The sequence below is a fragment of the Lissotriton helveticus genome, chromosome 8, assembly GCF_964261635.1.
Source record: "Lissotriton helveticus chromosome 8, aLisHel1.1, whole genome shotgun sequence".
NCBI lineage: Eukaryota > Metazoa > Chordata > Amphibia > Caudata > Salamandridae > Lissotriton > Lissotriton helveticus.
In genome coordinates, this window is record NC_136069.1 from 1,652,136,994 (window position 1) to 1,652,164,739 (window position 27,746).

At 44.3% G+C, this 27,746-nt stretch overlaps 1 protein-coding gene across 2 annotated transcripts in view; it reads right to left on the reverse strand.

The window, feature by feature from the left end:
• Positions 1-27,746, reverse strand: part of APBB1 (amyloid beta precursor protein binding family B member 1) — a 295,415-nt gene that overhangs the window by 243,442 nt on the left and 24,227 nt on the right. For both annotated transcript variants that reach the window (XM_078658717.1, XM_078658716.1), the window contains exons 2-3: positions 16,607-16,691; positions 725-1,542 (exon numbers count right to left, since the gene is read on the reverse strand). In XM_078658717.1, the coding sequence (XP_078514843.1) occupies positions 725-1,526 (802 nt within the window). In that variant the 5' untranslated portion in view covers positions 1,527-1,542; positions 16,607-16,691. The remainder of the gene's footprint in view (positions 1-724; positions 1,543-16,606; positions 16,692-27,746) is intronic.

Genomic DNA, 27,746 nt, shown 5'->3' on the forward strand with positions numbered 1-27,746 from the left:
GTGCATTTAAACTTAGTCAGTTGTATACCATGTAAAATGACACACAGCAGTGCCCGCTGCACAAACAGAACAAGAAAATCACAGGCACCATCGACACAGCTAGCACCTACCATCTCGACCGGTCAAAATAAAAGCTACGCAGCCCATTACTTACAGATTAGAATCCAGCAGGGTACACAAAACCCAACAGTGCCAGCTGCCATTATGCGGACTGGGAGGATAACAAAAGCACATCATTCTCTCCCCAGAAAGCTGGTCACCATGCGAGGTATGCATACAGCCTAGAGCCAACTATTACGGCCACAGCGACTACCGCGGGGCACCTGCCAAAAAGTCTCAACACACCTAAACAGCAGCACATTTTAAAAACCCTCAAAGTAAGTTTTGCGGCCAATCACATGCTGGCAGAGAGGCGCAACTAGGTATCCCTTCCAGCATTGGCCAGCACTCGATTTTCTGCAGCAGGCACCCCATTTTTATTCCATAGCCTACAAGGAATCTCATTTCCAGTGATTTTCATCTTAAAGGTAACTGTTCTTCGTCTCCAATCTAGTTTAGGTACATTTGGGTTTACTAAGAAAGACTGTATGAAAGGGATTTTCCAACAGGGTGGCCATTCACTAAGAAAGATTATCTAAGCTATTTTCACTCCGACAATCTTTAGCCACTGCATTAACAAATAAAGCCTTGCCATCATCAGTGACAAACCAAGCATGCATCCTACCTGTGTCATCGGGCGAGCTGTAGGATGGGCTCCCCTGCGACAAGGTGGCCCAGCTGGAGTCCTCGTCGCTGGCAGCGGTGTTTCTCATCCCAAACAGCAGGCTGGCGCTCTTCCCTGTTTCCTTTCCTCCCTCAGGCTGTGTGTCCATGGGCAGTTTTGCTTCCAGGGCCTCTGAGCTCATTTCAGACTCTGCTGTCTCAGCAGTAATGGGGTCCGTTTGCTCACTCCGCACAGGTGTGGAGTCCTCTTCCTCATCCTCTTCTGGTTCTTCATCCTCATCCTCTTCTCTTTTTTCATCCTCATAGTCCCCTTTTGTGGCCTCCTCACTGATGTCTATGACCAGTTTCTCGAGCCCACTGCTGCTGTTCATGGAATTCCTGGCAGAGACCTCCAGCTCGGAATAGTAGTTGAGGAACCCCTTGGTGCTGGAAGTCGACTGGTTCTCCTTCTCATGGAAGGGGTTCAAGTTGGACAGTTCTTTGATGCCGCCTTTCTCAGGAAGCTCGGATGTAACATTGCGGTTTTGGTCCTGCTTCACGTGTTCTGCGGCTTTCCGCATCTGGTTCTGCCCTTCTTTCATCCACTTGGCGTTCGTACGGTCGGATCCCAGCCCGTCTGGCGAGGTCTCCAGGCCCATTGCACTGTGGAGATTGGTGGAAGCATAGATCTTGCGGCTCTTCGGGGATGTATTCCGTTTGATCTCACTGTAGAGATCGTTGTGGGATGAGTGAAGGTTTAAAGTGAGTGGCGACTGCAGGCAGCTGTTATCATTCACAAGATCTTTACTCAGAGAGCCTGACATGGCCTTACACTGGATCCTTTGGAGAGAAAGATTGAGAGATACATTAGTGTGAGACTGTCTTCCTGAATCACCAGACTCAATATGCATTCTTCTAAGCCATGGCTGATCACAAGCTCACACCCAATCACACACTACTGGAGAAGAAAAGAGTTACTGCTTCACGGTCAAATGAAAAGACGACAATTCGAATGCACTGGGAATAGAACGAGAGGATGGGCAGATAACACAGGAAGACAGGCATTATTTGGGCAAGGCACTAGCAGATAAGGAGGATGGGCATCTGATGGAATGCCACTCAGATTACCACACTATGAAGGGCAGATAGTGAGCATTACACTGGGTGAATGGAGTAAGAAAAAAGGCAGATGGTATTACATCATTCATTGCATGCAGAGTAGGCGAGTAGGTGGGTAGAAGAGTAATGGAGCAGAACTGCAATGACAAGTGTATGTATGTAGAGTAGGTTCAAGATGCAATGCATATTGGTAGTGGATGCCAAGTAAATGCTAAAGTAGCAGAGACAGACAGGAAGTTAATGAGGAGAAACGGACAGGATCAGTGAATGATGGATATTACATAGCTGAAACATTGCACATCCAAAAACCCGAACATACTGATTTGCCTTCAAATTTTTCACATGTTTGTCAATAATGATGAAGACAATTTTACAACTATATTACAGGAAAGTCCCTGTCTGGGAATGTCTTACAACCAATAAAACCAATAAAAATAAAAAATGCAATTGCAGGACATTCCACTGGATGGCAGTGAAGTGAAGCAATTATTTCTCTCAATGTGTTCTAATTTGTTTAAAATCAACATGTGGGCTTGGAAAGCTTTTGAACATGTAGGAGGGGTGAAGGGCAGAAGATAAAGTAAAACAAATATTACCAGCACAGCGATTCAAGAACACTATTCCATTTTCTGGCTGAAGGAGAACTGCCTATCCTACAGGCAGGTCTGAAAAGGTTCCTTATAGAAAATGGTGTCACTGTACTTTTTTTAAATGGCCTAAAAATAACCATCTCATCCTGATACGAGTGTCCTACCAACTATGTGGGTACCACTGTCTCAGTCTCAAGACCTACATGTTTTTCCAACAATGGCTAAAACGGTGTTGTGGAAGAAATAAATACTAACAGGGCCATTATTGCAATGAAGGCAATTTCGCCTTATTTTTTCACACTCCTGATTTTTTCAGGCCAAACGTGAACCAGGTTGAAGGACCCAAACTCTGATGGGAGGCAGGCGCAAAATAACAGGTCAAACCGCAATCAAAACACGTTTGCATAACTTCCTCATCGACAGCTACATCGTTGAGCAATGGTGCACACAGAAAGAACCGCTTACGAAAAGGAGGGACATCATCCAAGTTGCTAACATACAACGAAATTGAAACACTAATGGTGCAGTGGGGGAATAAATATGAAGTATCCAAGTAGACTCAACTCTTAATTTAGTAAAGCTTACAAATGCAGAAGACTACCCAACAGGCGATAGTAGCTTTAGATAAATTTCTGATGGGAACTGCAACCTAGTAATTAATGATTAAAAAAAAACATCTTCAAGTAATTTGTGCTTTCCAGAATGAATGTCAATGCTTGTGACACATCCAAATTATAAAAAGAATCATCAGCCAAGGACGTGTTAAATCTAGGATGTAACACAAACAGAAAAGTGAGACCTGTACAGTTGAGGTGGATTTCTGTAAATTCCTTTAATGCTAAAGAAGGTATCGTTTGTATTCCAGTGCGACACTACAATCTTTCAATGTAAGAACCTTCAGAAGCAGGAGCCTCTCAGACCAATAGACTGTAGCAGATGGGTGCTTATCCAAGCGAACAATATTCCAGGTTTGATGGACTTGTTTATTATACAGGCTCCGCATAGGTTAAGACCCCATTGTGGAGCTGGGTCTGTGCTGAGCAGTGAGGAGGGCAGATAAAACAAACCATTAAAATGTCCCTTTACGAGCTCATTCTTTAGTGAAAGAGAAACCCTTTGGCAGGCCTGGCTTGATATAAAGCCAGGGTGTAAGTGAACATATTGAGATCCTGTATCAGTCAGAAAAGTCAGTAAGGACAAACAGCCTTCAGAGATGCATGCAATGGGAGGAGGGGTTTACTGAGAGTTCAGTAACAACCTACAGGCGACTTGAGGTGGTGTCCTTGGCTCCACACGGAATGATAAAATTGACATCTGCAAACCCACTTTACACATTCCATGGTTCTTCAAGAACCATACTCTTAATTTCAGCAATTGTAGGGGGTGACTAAGAATCAGATTCTCCTTCTGGACCAGGAAATCTAGGACTAGAGAAGGTCCAGGAACCTAATGCAAGGCACGTGAAGGCTAAAAGACGTAGCTAAAAGGGGTCTACCAACATTGAATTTTCTGACCGTAAGAGTGGGATGGATCCGGAAAGTGAAAGGAAATGCATAAAGAACCTCCCAAAATAGTCTACAAGGATAGCATTCCTTAGAGACTCTCAAGGAGCGCTATACGAGAGGCGACACAGGACACATCTGTGGTAAAGAAATGCAGCTTTAAATCCCAGGAGTCAGACACCACTGGGGGTCGATTGACTGCAGTGTATTGGAACCTGCTCAGCATCACCTTTCACAAATTACTTCTATTCCTTCTGCTGGTCTGAAGAAGAGGTAGAAATGATAAGTACCTGAAGAAAATGGGCCTTTGGTCATGATTACCAATGTGGACACTTGTTTTAACCAGATGACTAGGGAGTGAACTGTGAAGAGCTCTAGACTCGCCTACTTTCAATCGTGCCAGGGCAAGTTTATCTGGAAATGCAACGAAGAGGATACAGGTGAAGAAAGTGGCAAACCACTTTGATTAGTTCAAAATCCTCCTTGTCCTAAGTGGTAGGTCAGTCCTAGTTAGGTACTGAAGTTCGGGATCATTACTCTGCGCTGCACTTCACTCTCTTGCCTGCAAGCTAAGTCTGTTCTGACCATTCTGCCACAGTATGGTGAAACAGTATCCAGTTGAGGCTACAACTGGAGTGAAAAGGCTTCTAGAAAGGGCCCAGACAAAATTAATCTAATCAAAGTGACTGATGTCTGCCATAGCACACCAAAGGACTTCTTCACCTGTCAACATTCAAGAAATTGTAGGGACCAAGCACAGTCCAGAGTTAGCAATGCTGCGGTAAACATTCAGAACAACTGGCTATACACGAAAACGGTTGTAAGATTTATATATAAAGCCTTTGCACAAAATTCAATATATTGTTGGGGAGGAAGAAGAGAATGTGGGAGCAGGGCCTAAATCATGTTGTGAAATCTAAGGAGTAAAAGTTGCGAAAGCCCATGCAAGTTAACCTATATATGTTCACAAGAAACAGAAAAGAATTGAGAAACTTAAGGCACTCTATAATCTAAAAATCTGAGAGGTTTATGATGTCAAAAGAAGTCACTGAAAATTGTGTGCAATCTTCAGCAACACAGCAGATACCCCAGAAATGTTTAAAGTAGGCAACAATAGTTCTGAAAGAGGCACCAAAGTCAGTACAAAACAACGTATTCCTTCTAACTCGTCATCTCCTTTGAGGGTCTTTTATAAGGGGTATGAAAGAATAACTGCAAAGAAGTGTCTGGTACAAGAATGGATAATCCTCAGTTCTCTTCTGTAGCACGTGCCTTTTCCTTACTGCCAGAGGCAGCTGACATTTGTGCACTCTTTAAATGCAACGTCACAGGGTCTAGGAAGCACCATTAACAAAGAGTTATACATCTTTGGACTTAGACTTATCGATCTCAAATGGCCGAAATATGCACAAGGCACATCAATATTCCTGAAGATTTTGCCTTGGGGGACATGAAAAATCCCAGAGTATTCACTGCTTGTCTGTTCTGTTACTGAGGCAAGTCTGTTACTGAGGCAAGATCACTCTTGTGAAACGACTGACTGGTTAAAGAGGAGGACAAGAGACTCCATCTTCAGCTTCTGCACCAAGAAGTACTTCAAAGGTTTACGCTCAGCACTTGCTTCTACTGAACAGGGAAACCCCTCAAAAGCTTTGTCAAAGCAGTGACTGTGCTCAAATACCTCCCAACAACGCACACTATGTCGAGCTCATTTATCAAGTCGAGGATCTTTCAATATCAGTTCATTTTTAGATATTAGCTTGAGCAGGCTCCCCAGGAACTGCTAACAAACTCTGAGGCAGTGTTAGAAAGGCGATCCTAGGGGAGGCAGAAGAGGTCTGACTGACCACCCCTAGGTCCACCCCTCTGTCGAGAAGTAGCCGAGCGTTATCGAGAGGCCTCCTGGGTGAGGGTCCTCTCCTAGGATCGTACAGCAGGGTAACCACAACACTACAAACGGACACCACACAAGAGGTTAAGTTCTTAGGCTTTATCAAGAATAAAGGTTGCTGGGTCTCAGCGGTATATACAGGTAGATCGAGGGATCTGTAGAGTCTCGTAAAAGGGACAGGGTAGCGGGACAGTCTCGGTATGGATGCAGGAAGGGATACCCTGTGCACAGCTCTCAATCCTCGAGCCGGGGTTCCGAGAGGTCGAGCCGCGGCAGCGCCAGCAGGACTCGCCAGGTGGTCTTAACGGAGAGGAGGCCGCGGCAGCGCCAGCAGGCTCTCAAGATGGTTCAGCCGCGGCAGCGCCAGCAGGCTCTCAAGATGGTTCAACCGCGGCAGCGCCATCAGGCTCTCAAGATGGTTCAGCCGCGGCAGCGCCAGCAGGCTCTTAAGATGGTACAGCAAAGGTGGGCCGCGGCAGCGCCAGCAGGCTCTCAGGGTCTCTTCGGGTTACAGGAAATGAGTTCTTCTGGTGTTGGCCGTGACAGCGTCAGCAGGGCTTCCAGTCCAGGATACAACTGACGTCCTACTCCGGGGCTGGCCCAGATATAGGACTGGAGTCCTTTGATGTCCGGACCCTCTCGCCTGGGGGTCAGAGGGGCCGGGATGATGGTGTCCAGACACCCAGCAGGGGGGTGGAGCCAGCGCCCAGGGAGGCCGGAGGGCGATCGATACTAGGCGTCCGGGGACGGCTGGAGGGCCATTGAAACTCCCTTTTCTCCGGGATCTGTCGAGTGGCCACTCGACCACCTGGGTGGATCTTGGTGCCTCGATGTCTGGGCTTCGCTGGGGCCGGGGCCGAGGCCACATGGTCGTGACGTGGTGGGCCCAAGATGGAGTCTGGCGCGGCCTCGTGCTTAGGTCGTGAGGGGCCCACGATGGAGCCAGATCGGTAGTGGGGGTCCGGGATGGTGGCCGGACCAGCAATGTTGGGGCGTGCAGTGTCGGGCAAAAGGGCCGCCCGATGCTGGGTGGAGGGCCGATGTCGTCCTGGGCCTGCCATGCGGGAGGGGCACGACCACGCCATGAGGCCGGGTCCAACAGGCAGGATGACCATAAAATGATGCTGAAAACAAGCTAGACACTCAGTGGAATGTACGAAAGTTCTCGTGACCCCCGTGCCTCTGAACCAAACCTTTCCCAGTGCTGTAGAAGCCAGATTATGGAAGAACCAAAACAAACTGACTGCAATGTTCCCACAGGGGTGGACAGGAGAAACATGCAAGAGGACGAATGTATCCGTCCAAAAGCAAAGATAAGAAACGTTTTCTTCTAGTGAATACCTTGCGCTCACAGATTACACATCATACTACTGTCACAGCAGAAAACTTCTCAATAACAGAAAACGGAAAGAAGAATAAGCTGCAACAAAATCAACCACCAAAACTAGCTTTCTTTACAGACTTCAGAACACACTTGGTTTTGTCTCACCAGGATAGAGGCAACATCTATGATCGATATCTATAGAGATATCAAACTATTCACACACACACATATGTACATGAATGCAGAGGCTCAGCTGGTTTGGGTGGAGCATCCATCCTCATGCCTGAGAAAGAGTGCAGACGGTGGATATTGAAGTCTAGGGGATACAACTGCCACTTGTATTGTCATTGTCAAAATATACTTTTATTTGATTCATTAAAAAAATCATAAAAGGATGGACAACCATCATAAGACGCAGTGCTTTAGAATATACATTTTTAAAAACCTAAAAAGACTTAAGGTCGATGTCACAATAAGGAGATGCTTATTATTAGAAAAATAATGATGAATATAACAATGCATTTGGGAAAAATCTGCGAATTAATTGGCTGCTTGGCAGAGTCGCATTTTGCCAGTTCTTTTGCTGCGATTGTCCATACTATTATGGCTCTGCAGGACAGGGGAATTGACGACCCTCTGAGACTTTTAATGATCGCTGCTCTACATGTTCTTATTTGTTTCTTCCTTAGAGCCTCCCGGAGGTTGGATTTTCGGGCTTCCACTAAAAAAGAGCAAGTACATAGTAAATGTAGTAGTGACTCTTCCCCTTGACCACAGAGACGACACTCCTTGGATTGCCATATTTGTTTCCATTTTGGGGTCAAATCCTTTGAGGGGAAAGACCCCATGCGTATCAAAGTCAGATAATGTTTTTTCTGATGGGAGAATTGTTCCAACAAGTATTGTTGTGGCTTCAGCCTCTGGTAATCCTTTATCACAGCCCAGGCATGATGTGTTTTTGCAAAGGACGTTTTATCAGTTAATAAAGAGGTCCGTTTGATAGCGTTATTGACTGCGATTTTAAATCCGGAGTACGTTGTGAGGGTGAGCCAAGCATCCTCTAACTGTAATGCCAACAGGGATTCCTTCAGGGCTGCTGTGGTTGAGTTGGCTAGGGCTCTTTTGGTTTTCAATCTCGACCCAACAATAGTGGGCTAGGGTGTTGTCTTCTGCCTCCCTCATCCTCCAGTAGTATTTTACTAGGGCGCCTTGTCTGGCCATAATCTGATTTTTTAGACCATATTCTAGGCGGATTTGTGCCTGTGAGGTGTGTAGCGGAATTGAAAACAGTCTCTTAAATAATATGGATTGTGCTGTATTTAGGACTGTGGCATCTTTAGTATTCAGAATTTCTGAGCCGTATGAAATGGAAGGTAAAAATTTTGCAGCAATCACTTTAAGCAGGTGGGCGGTGGAGCATCCTATAAGTATTTTCCTTAGGGTTTTAAAAGCGAACAACAGTTGTTTGGCTTTCATGTGACCTTGGTCCAAGTGTGATTTGAAGTTAAGCTTACAATCTAGCTGGAAGCCTAGGTATTTATAGCACATAACCCTAGTCAATAGATGCTCACCCAATTTCCAGAAAAAAGTTTGCATTTTCGATGTTTTAATAGATTTCGAGAAACACAACTTTTGGTTTTTTATGGTTAATCGTGAGTTGATTCAAGATGGCATAGTCTCCTAATTCTGTCATCAGTTTCTGCAGGCCTATAGGAGTTTGTGCTAGCAGGACGATGTCATCGGCATATTGGACGCAAGGGATCGTTTTTTTTCCCAATTTTGGAGGGTCGGCTTGGATTAACCTGAGGTCGGAGGTATAAATGTTAAATAGGCAGGGTGCCAGTACGCAACCCTGTTTTAGCCCATTGGATGTTGGAATTTTGCCAGTTAAACTGGACCCATCTCCATTCTTGAATTTGTATCCACGTGTGTGAGTATAGATTGATGATGGCCGTCAGGAGTCGTTGCGGAACCTCCCAGTATTGCATTTTTGCCAATAAGTTGGCTCTTGAAACTTTATCGAAAGCTGCTTTTAGGTCGATAAAGCAGGCGTACAAGGGCCTAGATTTTGCAAATGATTGATTGGCTAGGAGAGTAACCGCTGAAATATTGGTGAGGGTGCTCATCCCTGCCCGAAATCCAGTTTGCGTGTAAGGTATTAAGTTTGATCTGCTGACCCAAGCCTCTAGCTCAACCAAAAGATTAGATGCTTATAGTTTCGCCTCCACATCTATCAGTGCAATTAATCTGTAATTGGAGGGATCCGAGCGGGAACCCGACTTGTGGATTGGGTTAAGGATACTCCCTCTCCAGGACTCAGGGATCAGGGATCAAACCGCATGTTATGGCTTTGGTAAAAAGGGGAGTCAGGAGGCGAGAATAAAATGGAGGGTAATGCCGAAACAGGGCATTTGGTAGTCCATTGGGACCTGGAGCTCCCTCAGGTTTTAAGTTTTTTATTATCTTTAGAACTTTTTCAGCAGAAAAAGACTAAGTCTTGAGACGGTTCATGGGTCAGCGTATTGTTGGCTTGTCCGCCGCCCCCATTTGCTGTTATTGTTCAGTTATTCGGGGCAATTGGAGATCGAGTTTCGTTGTATAGGTGTTCGATGTGGGCTCTCCAAGTTGTATCCATTACATCCAAGTTATGATGTCGATTCCTGCCGTTAGTTAACTGATTGATTTGATCCCAGAAACGCTTGAAGTCCCTTAGTTTACATGCATAGAGAAGTTTTGCCCAGATATGTTCATTGTACTCTTTTTTGGCCAATCTTATGTCCCTATTGTGCTCCTTTCTTGCTTTTGCAATTACAAGCAGGATTCCCTGATGGTGTTCTGGTCCCCGTGATCGTAATTGTCTGATGTACTTATTTAGTTGTCGTTTTTGTTTCCTCAAGCGTTTGGTGTACCAAGCTGCCCCCTTTAAATTTCCTGCTTTATGGCCATGGACGTGCTTGGAAAATTTGTTATTTATGACGTGGATGAAGGACTCCCAGGCCTTTATGCTCAGTGTTTCTAGATTAGATCTTTCCAAGAGGCTGGAGTATATACATGTGATATCCTCAATGTTTTCCTTTTTCCAGCAAAGGCGTTTTAAGTTATAACATTGGGTTAAAGAAGACATCGCCTTTTGTTTCTCTGGAAGTACGAAACTTCCTAATAAAGTGAACGATTGTGGTTGATGATCGCTTTCTGCCCTATCTTTTATTTGAAAGTTCTCAATGTACGGGAAAAGGTCGTAATCCGTAAACGTGTAGTCGATGGTTGAGCATGATTTTTGGGTGACCCGTGTATGTGCTGGGGGCCGATCTGTTGGGCTTTGACCATCGAGTACTTGCATTGAGAGATCATTCAGGCGAGCTGCGCATCTCTTACCGAGGGAGACATGTCGATTGGAGGCTAATATGGCCTCTGTTGTGTCCTTATTGCTGTTGTGTTGTGAATTCATGTTGAAGTCGCCCGACAGTACATCAATGGACGTTGAAGCTCATATATATCAGAGCATCAATACTACGTAAAACAAGAGGGAGCAAGTTCACATCTGTAATTTCCTCTTACAAACTTGCATGTATGGAAAGGATGCTTACAGATGCCAATTTGTTTTCTTTACAACCCTTATTCATACATTGCTTATAAAAAACACAATGGGAAACTCTTTTGCAGCTATGTTTGTTAAAAGTATTTTCTCGCTCACACTTAATCTCCGTCTTCTCAAGTCACCCTTCTAGACTGCCGCGGAGGCAGGTCAACACCACAACCAGTCGAGAACGAATCACCCAAGTTCAGTGATCTGGGATAGAGAGCCTGAAGTGCAGCAATTGCATTCTGACACAGACTGTGATACTAGTACGAAACCGAAGACCACAATCACAGAAACGAATGGCACGAGCCATGCGTCATGCTGCACCACACACTCCTCCGGACTAGAAACAACAGTCCATTTGGATGTAGAGAACTACACAATGAACCGGAAGTTATTGGACAGACAGAACTACTTAAAGTTCAGAGAAGCTCAGGGAATGGAGGCAAGAGTAGGTACAATAAAGCCATTGACATGCTTTTTTTCTAGTCTTCCAGACTGAGAAATGATATGCAATCTCCCCAGAGATGAGCAGCCACTATTGTCATGAGCCTGGTAAACATGACAGTACGTGAAGGAAAACTGGAATGAAATCAAAGTGAAATAAAAGCACACTATCCCACACTAAACCAGAGAAAGAAGAAGTCCTTCTCACTTGTAACCGTATGAGAAAATGTGCTGCTTGGACACCAGATGCTATAAGCCAATCCTTGCCAAACAAAGTCAACAGAACCTGTGCCAGGGCTATTATTCTAAACACAAAATGAGTTCCAGGGGTTCAAGACGGGTCACCACGCCATGCCCTTCTTCGCGAAAAAAAGGAAGTACAAATATTAGTCTCCCTGCTCCCGTCTAAGGAGAACTTGTACTGGTTTGAAGTAATTAATTCAACCTGCTGCCCAAAGAAGTCCAGTGCACAAAGGTGTTTTCATTTAAGAGGTTCTGCTATAAAGTCTCTTTCTGGGACGATTGCACAACTGTGGCTCTGCTGCAAGAGAAATACTCGAGAAGGGGGAGGGTGGAGGGGACTCCATTGTTAAAGAAGCCCCAGGGGAAACCTGAACATTTTCAGCTGTGGTGAAAACAGCTAAAATGGAGTATGCTGTCCCTGGGACATACATGGCACTGACCAAATGATTTAGCATATTTTTCGAGGGACACATCAGCCCTAACCTCAGAGAGGCATTCACAAACACAGGGTATACCTAGAATGCACCTCTGAACGCAGACCATTGTGTACATGTCTAACAAGATTTCTTAAATGGAACGGAATGTGGATTTTAAAATTTAATAAAATGTGAAAGACTTTGTGCACTGAATGTAGTGGGACATTAGGAGGGATCAAAACCTGAATATTACAAACACTGATAATGGCTAGTTTCAGCACAAGCACACCTCTTTCTCAAACAAATGCTATTTGATATTGTGTTGTAGATGATCCAAGGAAAAGAAAATGAAGTGGGCAAGAGAGCTTGCAGATTTGGGAGATGAGTTACAGTGAAACGTGTCAAAGACAGCATTTCAACATTACAGAGGGAAAAGGCCTGCAGAGCAAAGCATGGGCATGAGATAAGTTGGGCGTTTTCATTAAAGAAAACAGAAATAGGAAAGCTAAAGAAAAGCAGAGCAATCTGTAAGTGCAAAAGGCATGCTGATGGAGCACCAACCAGATTTTTTTTTTCTTGCTTCAGAATGCAAGTAAACCATCAAAAGCAATGGCTACAGAACTAAAGGAAAAACAAGGGGAAAGGAGTGTTATAGAGCTTTATGACAAACACATTAACAGCCAAGAAAGAGCCTCCGGGGATTAAAAGTATAATGGTGTCAGGAAAACGAATTTTCAGTTATCATACAGTTGATTATTAAAGCTCAAAATCTGGAGGCTTAGAAAGACATGGCTATGCTGAATTAGTCTATGAATTTAGACTGTGAACAGTGGATTTGGTTAAAATTCTAAATTTGAAACTGGAGTGTAGGGTGCTGAGGGCATGAATTTCACGCTTATTGGGCGTCTACAAAGAATTTGGGTTTAGAAAATGTGAAACTTCCATTTTCCTCAACTACCCCAATCACGATACTTCTCATAACTTTATGTATAAAGGTACATGGTAAGCGGTATACTGCAATACTTAGTGCCTGAAAGAAAAGAAAAAAACCCAGTATACAAAATCTAAGAGGTTAGAATTCCAATGGCATTAAATAAGTGTAATTGCATGATCTCCACTTTAGTTCCATAAAGTATTAGAAGTAGTTTATTGGTTTTTGCCAACCTCTCAAACAAATATTTGAAGAATGACTCTCTAAAATTGGCTTGGGAAATATCAAGATTCAGAGGAATGTGTGCGCTGGAGCCCAGATAAGTAGCTTTCTAACTCTGCAGTAGTGGTGCATACCTGACAAACGCAGGAGGGGCTGCTTTTCAAAGAATGGCCCCACATTGCCAATCGTGCCTGAAAAATTCAGTGCTCTCTAAGCGAGTCCATTTCGAAAAGACTGCACATTTCCTTAATGAATCAGTGTATCTGAATGAAAACACTGACGAGAAGAGCCTGAAACCTGAACGGAGTAGCAGCTGCCGGGTCTTTGATGATCATGAGAAGATTAGGGGATGACTGTCACGAAAACAATTATTACAATCAAAACAGTGCTTCCCTTAACCTAGATATTCAACACCAGGAGGAACGTGGAACCCATTAAGGAATAAGAATGAATGGTATATATTCTAAAAGATCTGGCTTTGACTGGCCTAGCTGCAAACATATATGGTCTAGAACAAATTAAATTTCTTACTTGTACATGCACAGACACCAATTGGCCAATGGGGTGACGAGGGGCACAACTACACCAGCAAAGGGAAGAGGATCACCGTGAGTTTCTTCAGCCATCACCCACAGATTGTACAGTATGTGGGCATTCTAGGTGGTAAACCAGCAGCAGGTCTCTTAAGCGGGATTGTAACTGGTGATGTAAAACGGATCCACAAGGCTCAGCCCATTGTATGAAGTCTTTTACCTCAAAAGAAAACGATGATGGAAAATAATGATGCCTTTACACTGATTTCCTGAACTCAAATTTTGATGGGAAATGATGCTTCCAAAGATTGCCCCCGCTGTATTTTATTACAATCAGTGCTTAATATGTTCTACCCTCCTCTCCTAGACTCATGCACTATTCTCCAAAGGCACTATGTGTGTTGCGATACAATTTGGCACTTGTCCCTCCATTGTGTATAGCTGATTCTTGTATGCAATAATGATACTATCCCTACCCATGCCCTAATGCTGCCCCACATGAGCATCCAACTTTTCATGCCAAATTACTCTTCTTTCTTACAGTAGAAACACCACAAGGCAAAGAGCTTGATCGTTGTGGTCCAGTCAACATTTTTGTATTCCAATGATTCTCTGTTTTTATTCTGATTGCACATCCCTTAGGATAGATCAGTCTCTCTCAGAAATCCCTGTTAGAAAAGCCAATGGTAGGTCCAGGGAGAAATGGCTTCCTAGAAATGGTCTAACACTTTCGTAATGATCATCGAAGTACGGTCACTATGCACTATAAGGGGATACTTCGAATAATTAAGCAATCCTAAGATCTTCTCAGTTTGAGGGAAGAAACAAGCCAACAAACAACACATGCTGCTTGCTGGCATCTACTAGGCGTGATTCTGGGCACTTGTAAAAGGCAAAAGTGGAAGACTTTGATCCACTGCAGGTATAAAATGTATGCTTCAAGTAATCTTATTGTTCATCTCATGCTCTTTTTTAAACATCCACAAAGCAGTCATCACTGAACTACGAAAAGAGCTGTGAAACCATATTAAATGCTACTCATGTCCATCACTGAGCATGGGGACAATAACAGACAGCTTCCGTTGGGACAGAAAAAACCCTTGCATTGCGCTAGAGCGCGATGTGAAAAAAAAGGCTTACCTAAGTAATTGAATTTTATTTGCATGATTCTTTTCACACGAGATTTGCTTATGGTTTAACAGTTTCTCATGACAGTTTCTGTTGTTAACATTATATATTTGTATTACAACACCATACTGTGCTTAGTATGGTGTTGTTGTAATACAAATGTATAATGTTAACAACAGAGTTTTGAAGTCAAATTCTAATAGCAACGGTCTTTTAATTTGTAGTGAACCCCTGAGGAAGGACTTTTAAGAGTCCGAAATGCATTGGGTAAATTCAAGAACTTGCACCGAGGATATCTTATGTTTTTTGCGTGCACGGAAAAAGGCCTGGATGGGCATATCCGCGTCATGAGAAACTGTTAAACCATAGGCAAATCACGTGTGAAAATAATCATGCAAATAAAATTCAATGAAGTAAAATTCTGGATTACATGGAGTAATTATTGTTAAAAGAGGAAAAGGTCATTAAGAAGGAACGCAACAGAAGTACGAAAGCCGTGTGCCTGGATTGGAGTGTAGCACCACCCCATTTCTTGATGTTGAACTCAGAAATAAACTGCCAACGATGCCCACAACACACTTACCCTTCTGACTGTTGTAAATGTCAACACAAAACACAGTTTTCAATTGGGCAATAGCTAGAAAAGTGGAGCCATGAACTGGGCTAACATCAAGATGAGGTCATAATCTCTGAGAGGGTCACAGATATTCTCAAAATGATATGAAGTACTGCCAAATATCTCACCACTGAGGTGGCTAAAGCTCCCTTGGAGAGTTGTGAAGTAAAATCTAGAACTTCAGAAAAGGAAACTCAAGGAGAGCATGGACATCTCTCAGCGCACCATCTGCAGAACCTCAGCCACTTGCCTTTCTGGATGCTGCATACTCATCTGCATGTCTTCCTACCCCCGCACCCCCCACCAAAAGACATTCAGTGCAGTATTGGACAAAGCATAGCAATCGTGCAAATACAGACTAGACTTCTTATTGCAGTAGGATGAACTCGTCTTATGCCAAACTGGAAAAGATGTTCAGCACACAAATAAAGGATAATTAACTATCAATGTTGTAAGTGTAAACTGCACGATTAAAAAACAGAAGGATATGGGCCTAGCTTGGTCCACAAACTAAAATAGTAAATGGTGTTGCCTATTAGGGCTAGCGCACCACTACCTTGTGCGCTAATGAGAGGCTCTTGCAGTTTCGTGTGTGCACAATAAAAAATGTCCAATTCGCCACCCTCTATGAACCAGAAAAGAGACCTGCTTGGTTAAACAAAAGTCAAGTTAACATCTTGTGGTATTGGGCTTAGGAAAACTAGGGTGGAGAACTGATTAAAAAAAAATCTAATGACAAAAATGGAAGTGCAAGAAAGGAAAATCGAAGGCTTGTGAGCAGGGGTCAACTGGAAACAGTGCTTGATTTGAACCCATCTTGTTAATAAAAAACAGTAAATAAAACCAAAATCTTAAACAAGTTCCATAAGTTAATCTACCAGTAAACACTGAAAGCAGGGCACAGTTACCTTAAATTAAACACTCATGAAACCTATATTTTAAACTTATAGCTAAATGTATTGCTTTTGGAAAAAACATTGTAAAACTGCTGCTTGTACGTGTCTTTAAAAAAAAAAAAATCACCTGATTAAGAAAGGCAAATGAGAGTTTTGAAGGTAGTTATGGTGGAGATGCGAGTACAGGAAGGAGTGAAATAATTCAGCCAGAAAGTCACGTTTGTAGAATCTTCAGGGAGTGAGTATTTTCCCTTCAATTTCCATCTGCAACCACTGCTTTCACCTGGATGTCTAAGTCTAATTAAAGCACCTTTCTTATTTAGGAATATGGCCTCAGTTTGTTCCTGCAGAACTGCCCAGAGTTGCATTTTCACTGGAATTTTAGAGGTCACACAAACATAGTACAGCCCACTCCAAGGAGCATCTGTGGTAAGACATAACTTATAAAAAGAATGTTAAAACTCACCTTTTTCAGGCTGGGGATGCTGCCAACATTCTACCTTCTTCTCAGCAAAACTCCTAAAACTCTGATCAGCAATGAGCATAGAGTCCTGCAGTGGAGACAGACAAGGCATCTGTTAACAGTAGATGGGCACATTTGGGAAAGGGCCAACGGCCAGAGGACATGCAAGTGAATGCCACCGTGAAACCTGTTCATGCATTTCTTATCAAGAACTTGAAAGAACAGCTTGCAGCAAAACACTACCAAGAGACACTATATCGACAACCACAATGACGAATGTCTGTATAGGAAGTTAAGGTCCTTCATATCAATCAAGCGAGCACAGTTCGCCACTCAGCATTAGGAAGTACGCCATTTGAAATCTAGACATAGATCAGTCGCCCCAAGGATAAGTTCACAGCTCGGCTCACTTGATGCTAAACTAAACTAACTATGCTGTCTTGACGAACAGTTAATAAATGCACCTCTCGCTGCCCTTGGGCCAGATCCCATGTATGTAAGGTAAGGAGTCTCTGGGGACTGTGGCACTGAGCCTAAAGATAACCTTATCTTAACGGTGTGGCAAAATAATCCACCTCCAAGGTGTGCCTGCTAAAATCAATCAGTCTACACCCAACTTTCCATAAACACTTCCCTGATCACCACTACTATATTCACAAGCCATCACCGCTATCTCTCTCAGATGATAATCGATATTGTACCCTCAAAATGTGGAAACCTGGACTGTAAGGAGGATCTTCTAAAAGTTAAAATTGGTTTTCTGGTCTCGATTTATAGGTGCAGTTTATGGTGCACTGTCCTGTCCTGCACTGTCCTGCCTCAAACAATGTCACTTTGTAAGCTAAAGATTCTTTAGAAGGCCCAAACCCCTTACACTATGAAAACTACAAGGCAGACACTAGTCGGTTTCGGTCAAAAGTTCTGTTAATAAACAAAAATGCAAAAAAATGCAAATATTCTCACACCCAGCAAAGAATTCCAGGTCTGGAGTCAAACATTGTTAGATAACAATGGAACAAATATACCACTATACCCAAATCAATATAAACGGTGGAAGAATCGCACATTTATGTGTATTTGTATTTGCCCACTACACTACACATAACTACATCACACGCAGACAGGCTCAGCCACCACACCCCTCTTCACTAAACTGTTGTGTTCTGGTCAGACAGTAGGACTCACCTGCTGCCTAGCTGGGTTCAGCTGCTTTCTCTGCTATCAGTTTTTGTTCACTCCTCACTCAGTCTTCCCAAGCACTGGGCCTCATTGAACAGAATCTGTTACTCTTTTCAGTGCCTGAGAACTCACAACCCCATCTCTTCTCTATCCTGCCATCCCGCTCCCAGCCACATCATGTATACCAACAGTACCAGCATCCCTTGAACCATGTAATGTTGCACGTGTGTACTTTTTCATTGCACTATATTCTAACATATGGTTGTGTGATGCAAAAGCACAGTAGCTAGCATCTTGCGGAGTAGCTAGCATCTTGCGGAGTATCGGTCTTCCAGGATCATGTAATAAACCTCTTCTTGTTCCGGACCACTAGCTCAGTTGTTTTTCCTATCGCATTGGTGTAGAGCAGCAGGATTTCAGACCAGCCCTAGATCGGAGAGTACACGCCAGTCTATGGCCCTCACATTGCCCTCCTAAAAATCCAAGGGCCCACCTCTTCCCAGCTGTAAAGTAGGTGACTGAGGAGTTTGTGCATTAGAGCTATCTCTACATTGGGAGGTTGTCCATTAGGGTCTGTTCCTTATAGAGGAACATAATTCCACATATAAGATGATGTACATGGGGGCAAGGAGAGAACTGCGGAAAGATAAAAGAAAAGGGACTGTAGTACGGCGAGTGGTCTGGAACGCAAAGAAAATTGGGAAATGATCCTTCATTGTCGATCTGTTTTGAATTATTCCACTCCACTGTTGTCACCAACAGTTGTGCCTCGCAATTATTTTTAATTGAGCTTTATTTTGTAGGAAGATCACAGATACTCAGCAAACGTTTTGAGTAGGTGAGTATAACAGAGACAAGCGGGTCAAAGAGGGAGTCCGGTGAAGGGAGAACTTCCAATGTCAAAGGCAACAAGAAGGTTGCGTAAAAAGCCGTGCAAAGACACAGGAGCTGTAAGCGTGCCTAGAGGCAGCGTAGCTGAAACAAATTATCAAGAGTGCTGTATAGCAGCTGCCAGTGCAGAATTTGAGCCAGTGGATTCTGATGCTCAGCACCAGTACTTAATTGTCAAAACCGGCACTTAGGACTGTCTGCCGCATGATGGCAGTCTTTTTCTAATTTAGAAATGAGCAAACCAGTTATTTATTAATTCAATATACATTTAAAACAAGCATTTGCAATGCAATAGGTCTCGCATTAGTAAAGTTTGAGCTATTGGTATTGTAAATGACTAATTTATTATTAATGTTTTGTTTTTGAAAATAGCAAAATTAATAGCTTTGTCATTTACAATGCCAATAGTTTTAACTTTCGCAAATGTGACACCTATAGCATTTGTAATGCAATATGTGTTGTATTTACGTGACTTACATGTATTGATATTACAAATAACAATGGCTTTTAATTTTTTTGAATAATTAAAACTTAAATAAAAGTTATTGTAATTTATAATGGCAGTAGCTTAAACTTTTGTAAATAACTTTTGTGAAGATTACTACTTGTAATAATGCAGTATTTCATGATTGCACTCTGAAGTGTAGAATAATATTGTAAGAGTTTCATGGCAGCACTTCAATGCATCATTGGCCATCGCCGCAAAAAAGCAGAAAAGAGAATTATTAGTGAAAGGAAGTAGTGCTGTAGAAGACCACCCAGTGGTCCTAATCTCTGCAAGCTTCACACCTGGAAGGGGAAGCAGGCGCCAACAGGAGCCAGAAGCACCTCGCCACCAAACACTAAATAGCTTCCACTGCATGCGTGCCGCACTGCGAATGTTAGAAAAACAAACAAATAGAAAAGGAAGGCGGAGGTCACCATGTTTGAAGGTATAGCAGAGGTAAAAGCTGCACAGCCGGCAAATGATGTAAAGGCGCCCGCCACCTTTCTTTTCTATTTAATTGCGCCATTGTTAAAGTTAAAGTGCGGCTTTTTACCGATGTTGAAAAGAAAAACAAAGGATGAAAAAAAGAATTATTTAAAGTAAAAGCGCTACGTTTCAGTGCTTAAAAAAATGCATTTGTTAAGGCGCACGACGCTTGCTAAAAAAAGCCTGTTGCGGGATAGCATGTCCTGCCTGCAAAGGTATGTCATTTAAAGGAAACAAGCTGAACCCAGCCTTGGACGCCCGCCTTCGCGGGTCACTCTGGGCTTCTCTCTGCTGTACAGTTCCTGCCCCCGCAGCAGTCACAACACGAAGCGTGGGAATAGGCTCCTTACGATGCCTTTGATTGGTGTGGAAATCGGGCGGCAGCTCCCTGCCCTGCTGTCCCTGCCTGCCCTGGTCTGCCTGGTTGTGGTCTGCCCTGTTCCCATGATGCACTGGGCCAGGGACAGACTAATTTGCATGTAGCCAGGTTCTGAACTGGGATGGTGCAGTGAGCTAAAAAACGGTGATGGATCAAGCCCTGATCTTTTGACTGGGTAGGAGTGTTCTGCTTAATTCAGATACTCTGTCCATCACCACCCCCTTTTCTGAATCGTTTTGGCCACTATAGGAGTGGAAGGGTATGCTCAGACATGAGTCTCTTGCTCACTGCACCATCAGGATTCAAGCAAGCCAGGCCGAAGACGGCTGTAATGCCAGAAACCGGTCCCCGGAAGCTTGTTTCCTTTCTAGTAAAGAATTGGCTTGGTAGTTTGGTCTGCCCTGTTCCCATGATGCACTGGGCCAGGGACAGACTAATTTGCATGTAGCCAGGTTCTGAACTGGGATGGTGCAGTGAGCTAAAAAACGGTGATGGATCAAGCCCTGATCTTTTGACTGGGTAGGAGTGTTCTGCTTAATTCAGATACTCTGTCCATCACTACCCCCTTTTCTGAATCGTGCCTGCCTGGCATCACTGTCGCCTCCGCCGTTCACAGCGTGGCACCACTCAACTTAGCCCTGGAGGTCCCTGCCTCAACCGCCCCAGTTGCCAATCACCCCTACTGCGGCTGTTGCCTCGAGGTTGCAACGCGGACATCCGCAAAGACCACGAAAAGGGAGGGTCGGCATTCCTCCCCTCTATCAAAGGCCCAGCAGAGGTCCAGTGGCTCCTATGGGCGGCAGCGAGCACAGCCCAGATGTCGGAATGCGATCACGATTGTCCCCATTGTAAATGCATGCCATCAATACAGTCAGAGTTAATAAGTAAAATAACTTCATTACGCAGCACCTTCTCTGTTGCGCAACCAGTGGGTTAAGAGCCACCCGGCCTCTACCACGTCACGTCGCGCTCTGGTTCGCTGCGGTCCCGTGACCATGCGCGCACAGTCTCATCTCCCTGGATTCCTGTGCACGCTCTTATCAGCCGTGGTGGTCGCTCTGACTGCGACAGACTCCCTCCCGCGAATAGAGGCTGCCCGAGGAGATTACCTGCCGAGAGAGGCTGCCAAGTTACACCCGGGCAGCGCCCAGATCTTCGCTCATTCCACAGCCCGAGTGAGTGGGTGGGCGGTCACCGCAAGGAGTCCGACAGACCCGGTGAGTGGGGGGTGGAGGGGAGCGCCTGTGAGTGGGGGGTGGAGGGGAGCGCCTGTGTGTCTGCGCGCGTCTATGTGTGCGCTCGAGTGTGTGTGCGCGTGTGTGTGTGTGTCTGTCTGTGTGCCTGCCTGCGTGTGTGTGTGTATGTGTGTGTTTGCGCACCTCAGGGAATCTGAGGCAGGGGATGTGCACGGCGCCGGCCTGGACGTGCGCGTCCACAGACACCAATCGGCGCGCGTGCCCGAACCCTGTCTCAGATTCCCAGGAGACGGGCAACTATAGTTGTCGAGCTGGACAATGCTTCGCATTGTTCTCCAGCTCGACCTAAAAATGACTAATAAAAAATAACTAATACCTTCCACCCAAGCCACTCTTACTTCTTTGGGGGCCCTTGGATAGACGTGAATCATCACACTAATAGATCCATGATGGCTAGTAGTTGTGTTGGCACGGTCATCTGTTACAGTCTGGGGCAATGTGTGGTACATGCTGCAGTGACCTCCCGACGAGGGTCCTGGCACTTATTGTTTTACAAATTCAACACTAGTGGCTGCGGAGGCTCAAGACCAGACCAAGCAGAGGGCTACCCAACAAGATTCATCCCGAGGTGCTGAAGGGCAACTCGGTGCATTGGGGTTGAGAGAGCGTTTTCCTGATCCCCAAAGCATTTCCTATGCACCTTCCACCACACCAGATGCAAACACAGACCAAACAGAGGGTGATGAACCCGGAGTAGTAGAAGATGACCAAAGAAGACAGAACTCTTCACAGGACGAGGTACTCTTAGATACAACCGGTAATGTATTGGGCATTGGATGTCCCCACAAACATCCCACCCACCCAGGACCTACCCAGTGACCTCCTTCAGAGGACTGCTCAAGACGAATAGCGCAGGGGCCACCACTCAGCCTCAGCACCCAACATTTAGTACAGATAGGACGCACAGTCCTACTAAAACCCTGGAACCCAATAGAGGCCCTGGTAATGGGAAAAGAAGTTCCAGACTGTACTGCTAATTGTCAGATGTTCTTTGGTTATATAAGACAAATATAAAATATCACCCACTGCCGGGCTATATGGCCCATCTGCTCAGGATTGCCTATAGTAGTAAGTGGCCGCTGGTCAAAGTCAGGTTCAAGATACCCAACCAGCAGGATTGGATTTATGACCCAGAGGATGTAGAAAGATCAGACCAGATAGAGACCAGTGATGAGACTGTGGAAGAACGAGCAGTAACGCAGGGGGATTTTTCTAAATTATGCGTGACATTACAAAAACAAGCGGAATTGGAGTCAGACTTCCAGACATGTGTCCAAGAGGCATGGAACAATAATGCAGGGTTTGCCCAAAGCACCAAGTTATATGGATGTGCAAACACTTATGAACGGCTTGTTTCCCAAGGTTGTCTATGACCTGTAAGATGGCTTAGTGCCAATGGTCTGACCAAGTATGGGAAATCATGCATTGCCCTGATTAGCACTAAAAGGGATGCCATATTTAGGGTAAGAAATTATCAGACAAAAGGGGTGGAGGGTGTTTTTATTTTACAGACAAAGTAAAGATGAGTGCAGGGATAAACGTCATGAGTGCGGCAGTTATGGTCATTGGACAATTAAATTTGTACTTGTAAAGCGCACTTATACCCCAACTGGGGTGTCCTGGCGCTGTACGCATACCGCTGTTGAACCCTTCCTGGCTTTTCCCATTCCTGGGCACCCCCCCAAGGTGAAGCCAGGCATCCCAGCGCTGTTGGGGCCGTTGTGGAGATTAAGCAAGCTATTGCCCAGAGTTGCAGAGTGGGACCCATGATTAGATTAGCCATGGAGGCGAGAATTATCAGGTCCGAGGAAATTGAGCCCAAGACCCGCCGAGGCGGGAATTGAACCCTGGTCCCGGGCCAGACCTCTGCATCAGGGTCTGCCGCTCTAACCATTGAGCCACACAATGGAATGCCAAACGACAACAAGAACACCCAAATGACCCTCAGACGGCACCACAGAACAGACTGTAAACGATGGCCCGCCCATGTCCAAAGACAGCGGCCAAGCACCATACTCCATGAAAGATCCCTTCAGAGGCAGACACAGTAACCTATAGGATGAGGCGCACAGTCAGATAGCACCCACAAGAACCTGGTAAAAGACCCTGTTATGAAGATATCAGAGACCCTGGAGGAAAACAACCCCCACCTGCTCTTTAATTGTAGGAAATAATCATTTTTATTTTACAACAGACAACAGGGCAACAGGGCAACAGTCTCCGCCCTGAGGCGTGTGCAGGTAGCAGTAAGAGGATATTTCTGGTTTGGACTAGTGGGGTTCCTATAAAGGAAGATTGGATTATACTGCTGCCTGCATGGCTTCCTCATCACACCTTTACGCACCAATTTCTAGGTTTCCTCGAATAGTCTTCTCAACTTCATGGCAGGGACAGGTTGTGTAAACTATATGCAACCTCTCAGGAGGGCTTAGACCATAAATGTGTGCTATTGATGGCTGCACAAATAACGTGCAAGCTGGTTCCGGCACCACATCAGTGTCCTGATATGTTGCCCCCTCTGGCTAGATATCAATGGACTGTCTTAGAGGACAAATACTTTCCTAAATTGTTCAAAGACTTTACTACCAAGGATGAGGGGGACAGCAGAGCCAGTCTCAATTTCCCTTTTATAGATCTTTTCGCAGACAGCTAAACCAGAATACTGCACAGAGACTTACTTCAAGGGGGAAGAGTCCAAGAGGTACGCATGTTTAACACACACACACACACACAATTATGCTGGACAACAAAACTGGCTGAAGACACCTTCTTTGTAGGGGAAAAGGGTTGTGCAGTTTGCATGGACAGTGATCTCAGCCCTTTTCACATACCACTGTTTCAGGTGTTCTACTCCTTTCAAAATGTGTTACTAGCGGTAGCCTCGGGTCACAAGACCAAAGATTTAGGACCTATGGTGAAAAGAATAATGTCCATCATTTAAAAGTAGCATCTGAAACATCAATTCCCAGATCTCCTTTAGGATCCACGTAGTAGAGATCATGACCACAGTTGTATTAGCACAGCAATACATATGAAAGACATTAAAGGAAGGCAGAAGAAATGCACTCCAGGGATCTACAAATAATATGTACATTGCAAGACAAAGAATCTAATTTCTCTGCTAATCTGGAGGTCTCAACAAAACTCTACTCTCTTCTACACTAGCCTAACCGGAGCACCCTAAAAAATAGCCCACCTAGTGGCTGTTTCGGTTTAAATTAACGTGGGAAGAAGAGCATTCTGAAGATGAAAGGCCTCTACTTAAAATCGGATGACTAACTAGCTCAACAGACAAAAAATCTTTCCATAAACTAAAGCCTGAGCATCCAGTTTTCAATAAACGATCAATGGATCCTGGGGTGCTGTTAAACCATTAAACAGCCAATTAGGGAATGCCAATACAGTCAATACAGATAAGAGAACAGGAAAAGCAGTCTCTAAAAGCATATCGCTGATACAGGGCTACATGGCTAATCAGAATCAGAACTCAACCCCCCCAGCTTCCCCAATAACAAAATTCTGCTCTGATCTTGACAGACATCTCACAAACTGATAATCCAAATAGGTAATAACGTTGAACCTTGTATGTCAGTATTCCACACAAAGGTACCTTACACCGTGCCGCTTCTTCAGACACAGTCATAGTGCCTGAAGGGCAGCAGCTGGCAGTACACTTATCCCACATCAATTAAGCGTGGAGTAAGTGGACTGCCAACTGTAGGTTACACTAGTGAACCACCGCTCTGAAAATCGGTGTACCACCTCTTCAAGGTTCAGCCCTTCTAAAGGTTGCAGTACACCACCCCACTGAAACCAACCAAAGACACCTAAGTACAGTTAATATGTAAAGTGCTACTCACAATCATTCAGTATCATCTGGCTATACCTGAATGGCACTAAAACCAAATTCCTTCTTGTATTTTCAGAAATCAAATGTACACTTAAGCCATAATTCCCCAACACCAGCAGCTTCATCAAATCCCATGGTCCTCTCCTCAGTACAACAAAAAAAGGGGTTGTCGAGCGAACCCCCTCCTCTAATCATTCAACACAAATCTTTCCCAACTCACCTCTGAGTCTCTCCCTAACTCGCTTCGCCTCCACTTGCATCATGCAGCCTCTGTTCACACACACTCAATCTTTCCTCTGCCCAGAATCCAACATCTAGGATGTATTCATCACAAAAAAGTATTTCATAGGCTCTATCCTATGAAACACGAACACAACAATCATCTAACTGTAGTTTGCACCTCTCAAATGCTAAATATCTTAGACTGCCAAGGGACCAACCCTGATGTTGATGTTATTCACACAGTTCACTGAAATAAACATGGCCATGTACTCAGGATGTTCAAACTACCCTACCTAAGAAGCCAATTTTGTTTGCATTCTGCAGGTACAGGGCTTTTGTATATGCCTCCCACCCTGTGTGTGTAAGTTAAATAGCTAATCAGTTGTTTACATACAAGTGTGAGGAATGCAATATGGAATTCTGGAGGACTTCACGGGAGGTGAGAATATAAAAACTCTAGCACGTCACCTGCTCAGCTAGTAACGTATGCTTATAACTGCATCATCAATACTTTCCAAACACGCAGGCAGTAAGGATGCGGCAGTCCATCCCATCAGCTGCCTCAGTACCCGTTCATATGTGTGTCAGGTGGTGGTGGTGGTGGCTAAGAAAACACTGTAGGTTTGACTTGCTTGGGAGGCAAAAATGTCAACAACAAAAAAGGAAACCAGGTAGAAAGAAATATTATTTGGAAATGAGGTAGACAAGCCAGTAATGCAGAGGTGGAACGGCTCTCCACATATTATAAGGAATTAAGTATCTCCATCAATCTAACTTTAGTGTTTTGTGATCATTTAAAGGCACTCATCTGCCACCTTGCTAGAGTCTTGGGTTGTGATATCAAGAACCAAATTAAATAATAAAGTAATTGATGATTTAACAGCTATTCTATACCACAGATAACACAGCACTTCAACTTCACACCGTGATCAGTTATTCACTATAAGTAATAGGATATTCCTATTTATATGAGTCATGGACTCCTTGGCATTTATTGAGGAGAAAATTATGCACAATCGATTAGCTATTTGGGAACAGATCATTACATGAGAATTTATGCTCATAATTTGATACGTCATTTATTACTACCTCCTTTCGTGTCCTTAGGAAGCTCTTGAATGGGTTTATAGAAGTTGTAGGTCAGGTATCAACTTAAACAGCTCTTAACTGTGACTTTCCCCATGGGCAGACAACTGAGAGCAACTGGGTCCTGTAAACCTTAAAAGAAAATCCTATTAAGTATGGAGAAGAAAATAGTATTTATAAAACTAAAATTGAACATGATTATCAAAACAATTCTGGAGTACAGACCTCATCCATGACATAGGAAAGTGAATTAGCTGAGGTTTGCCGATTATTCAGTGGAGTGGCTCACTGGTTAGAGGCAGCAGACCCGGAAGCAGAGGACGGCCCGGGACCAGGGTTCTATCCCCCGACGCGGAAGGGTCGTGGACCAGGGTCAGCGGACTCAATAATTCTCGCCTCGGTGCCTACTCTAACCAGGGATCACACTCGGCAACTCTGGGCATTAGCTTGCCTCATCTCCACAACGGCCCCCCACATACGCTGGGGATGCCTGGTTTCACCTTGGAGATACCCAGTAGGGACCATCTCACAGGGAAAGCCAGGACGGGTTCCCCAGCGGTCTACAGCGCAGAGATACTCCTTCGGGAGTCGATTCTAGCGCTTTAGAAACCCACAATTAATTCATTAATTCAGCAAACGTCACTGCTAAAGGGGGGATTGAGGAAAATGTAGGCAAACACATCAGGTGTTGTAGAGCAAGAAAGACTGCAATAACTGACAGTTGTATCCTGTAATTTCCAGTAGTGATGGGGTGAATCGATACTAGTATTGATTTACTTTTCACCGAGGGAGACTTTAGAGAATTATCAACGAATAGCAGTCAGTCAATCTGTGCTGGCGAACAAGGAAGTGCTGCTCGCTAGGCATTTACAAAAAAAAAGGGAAAACGATACAAAGGGCAAGATGCCTTAATCTTCTATGGCAAAGAAAAGAATAAAAACAAAAGTAAATGTGGTTAAAATATGTTTTAGGTATGCTATTCACTACTATTGAGATGTTCTATAAACACGTCAACAGTCGGAAAATGACAGATTGTTCAGGAAAATGCATTAACAGATTAGTGGGTGTGAAATACATAAACTGTGATACAGTATGATAGCTTTCCGAAGGGAAAACGTTCAAACAATCCTACCAGCCCTTCGGCGATACCTAAGTTGCTAAACTAAACTAAGGGCTGAGGATTAGGTGACAGCACATGGGTAAAAGAAGCACTTCCAGAGACAAAGCAAGCTAGAAGTTGGGTCCCACAGTGATTGGTTTACAGTCAAATTTTGTACAGGATCATCGGGTGACGAAAAAAACGTGGA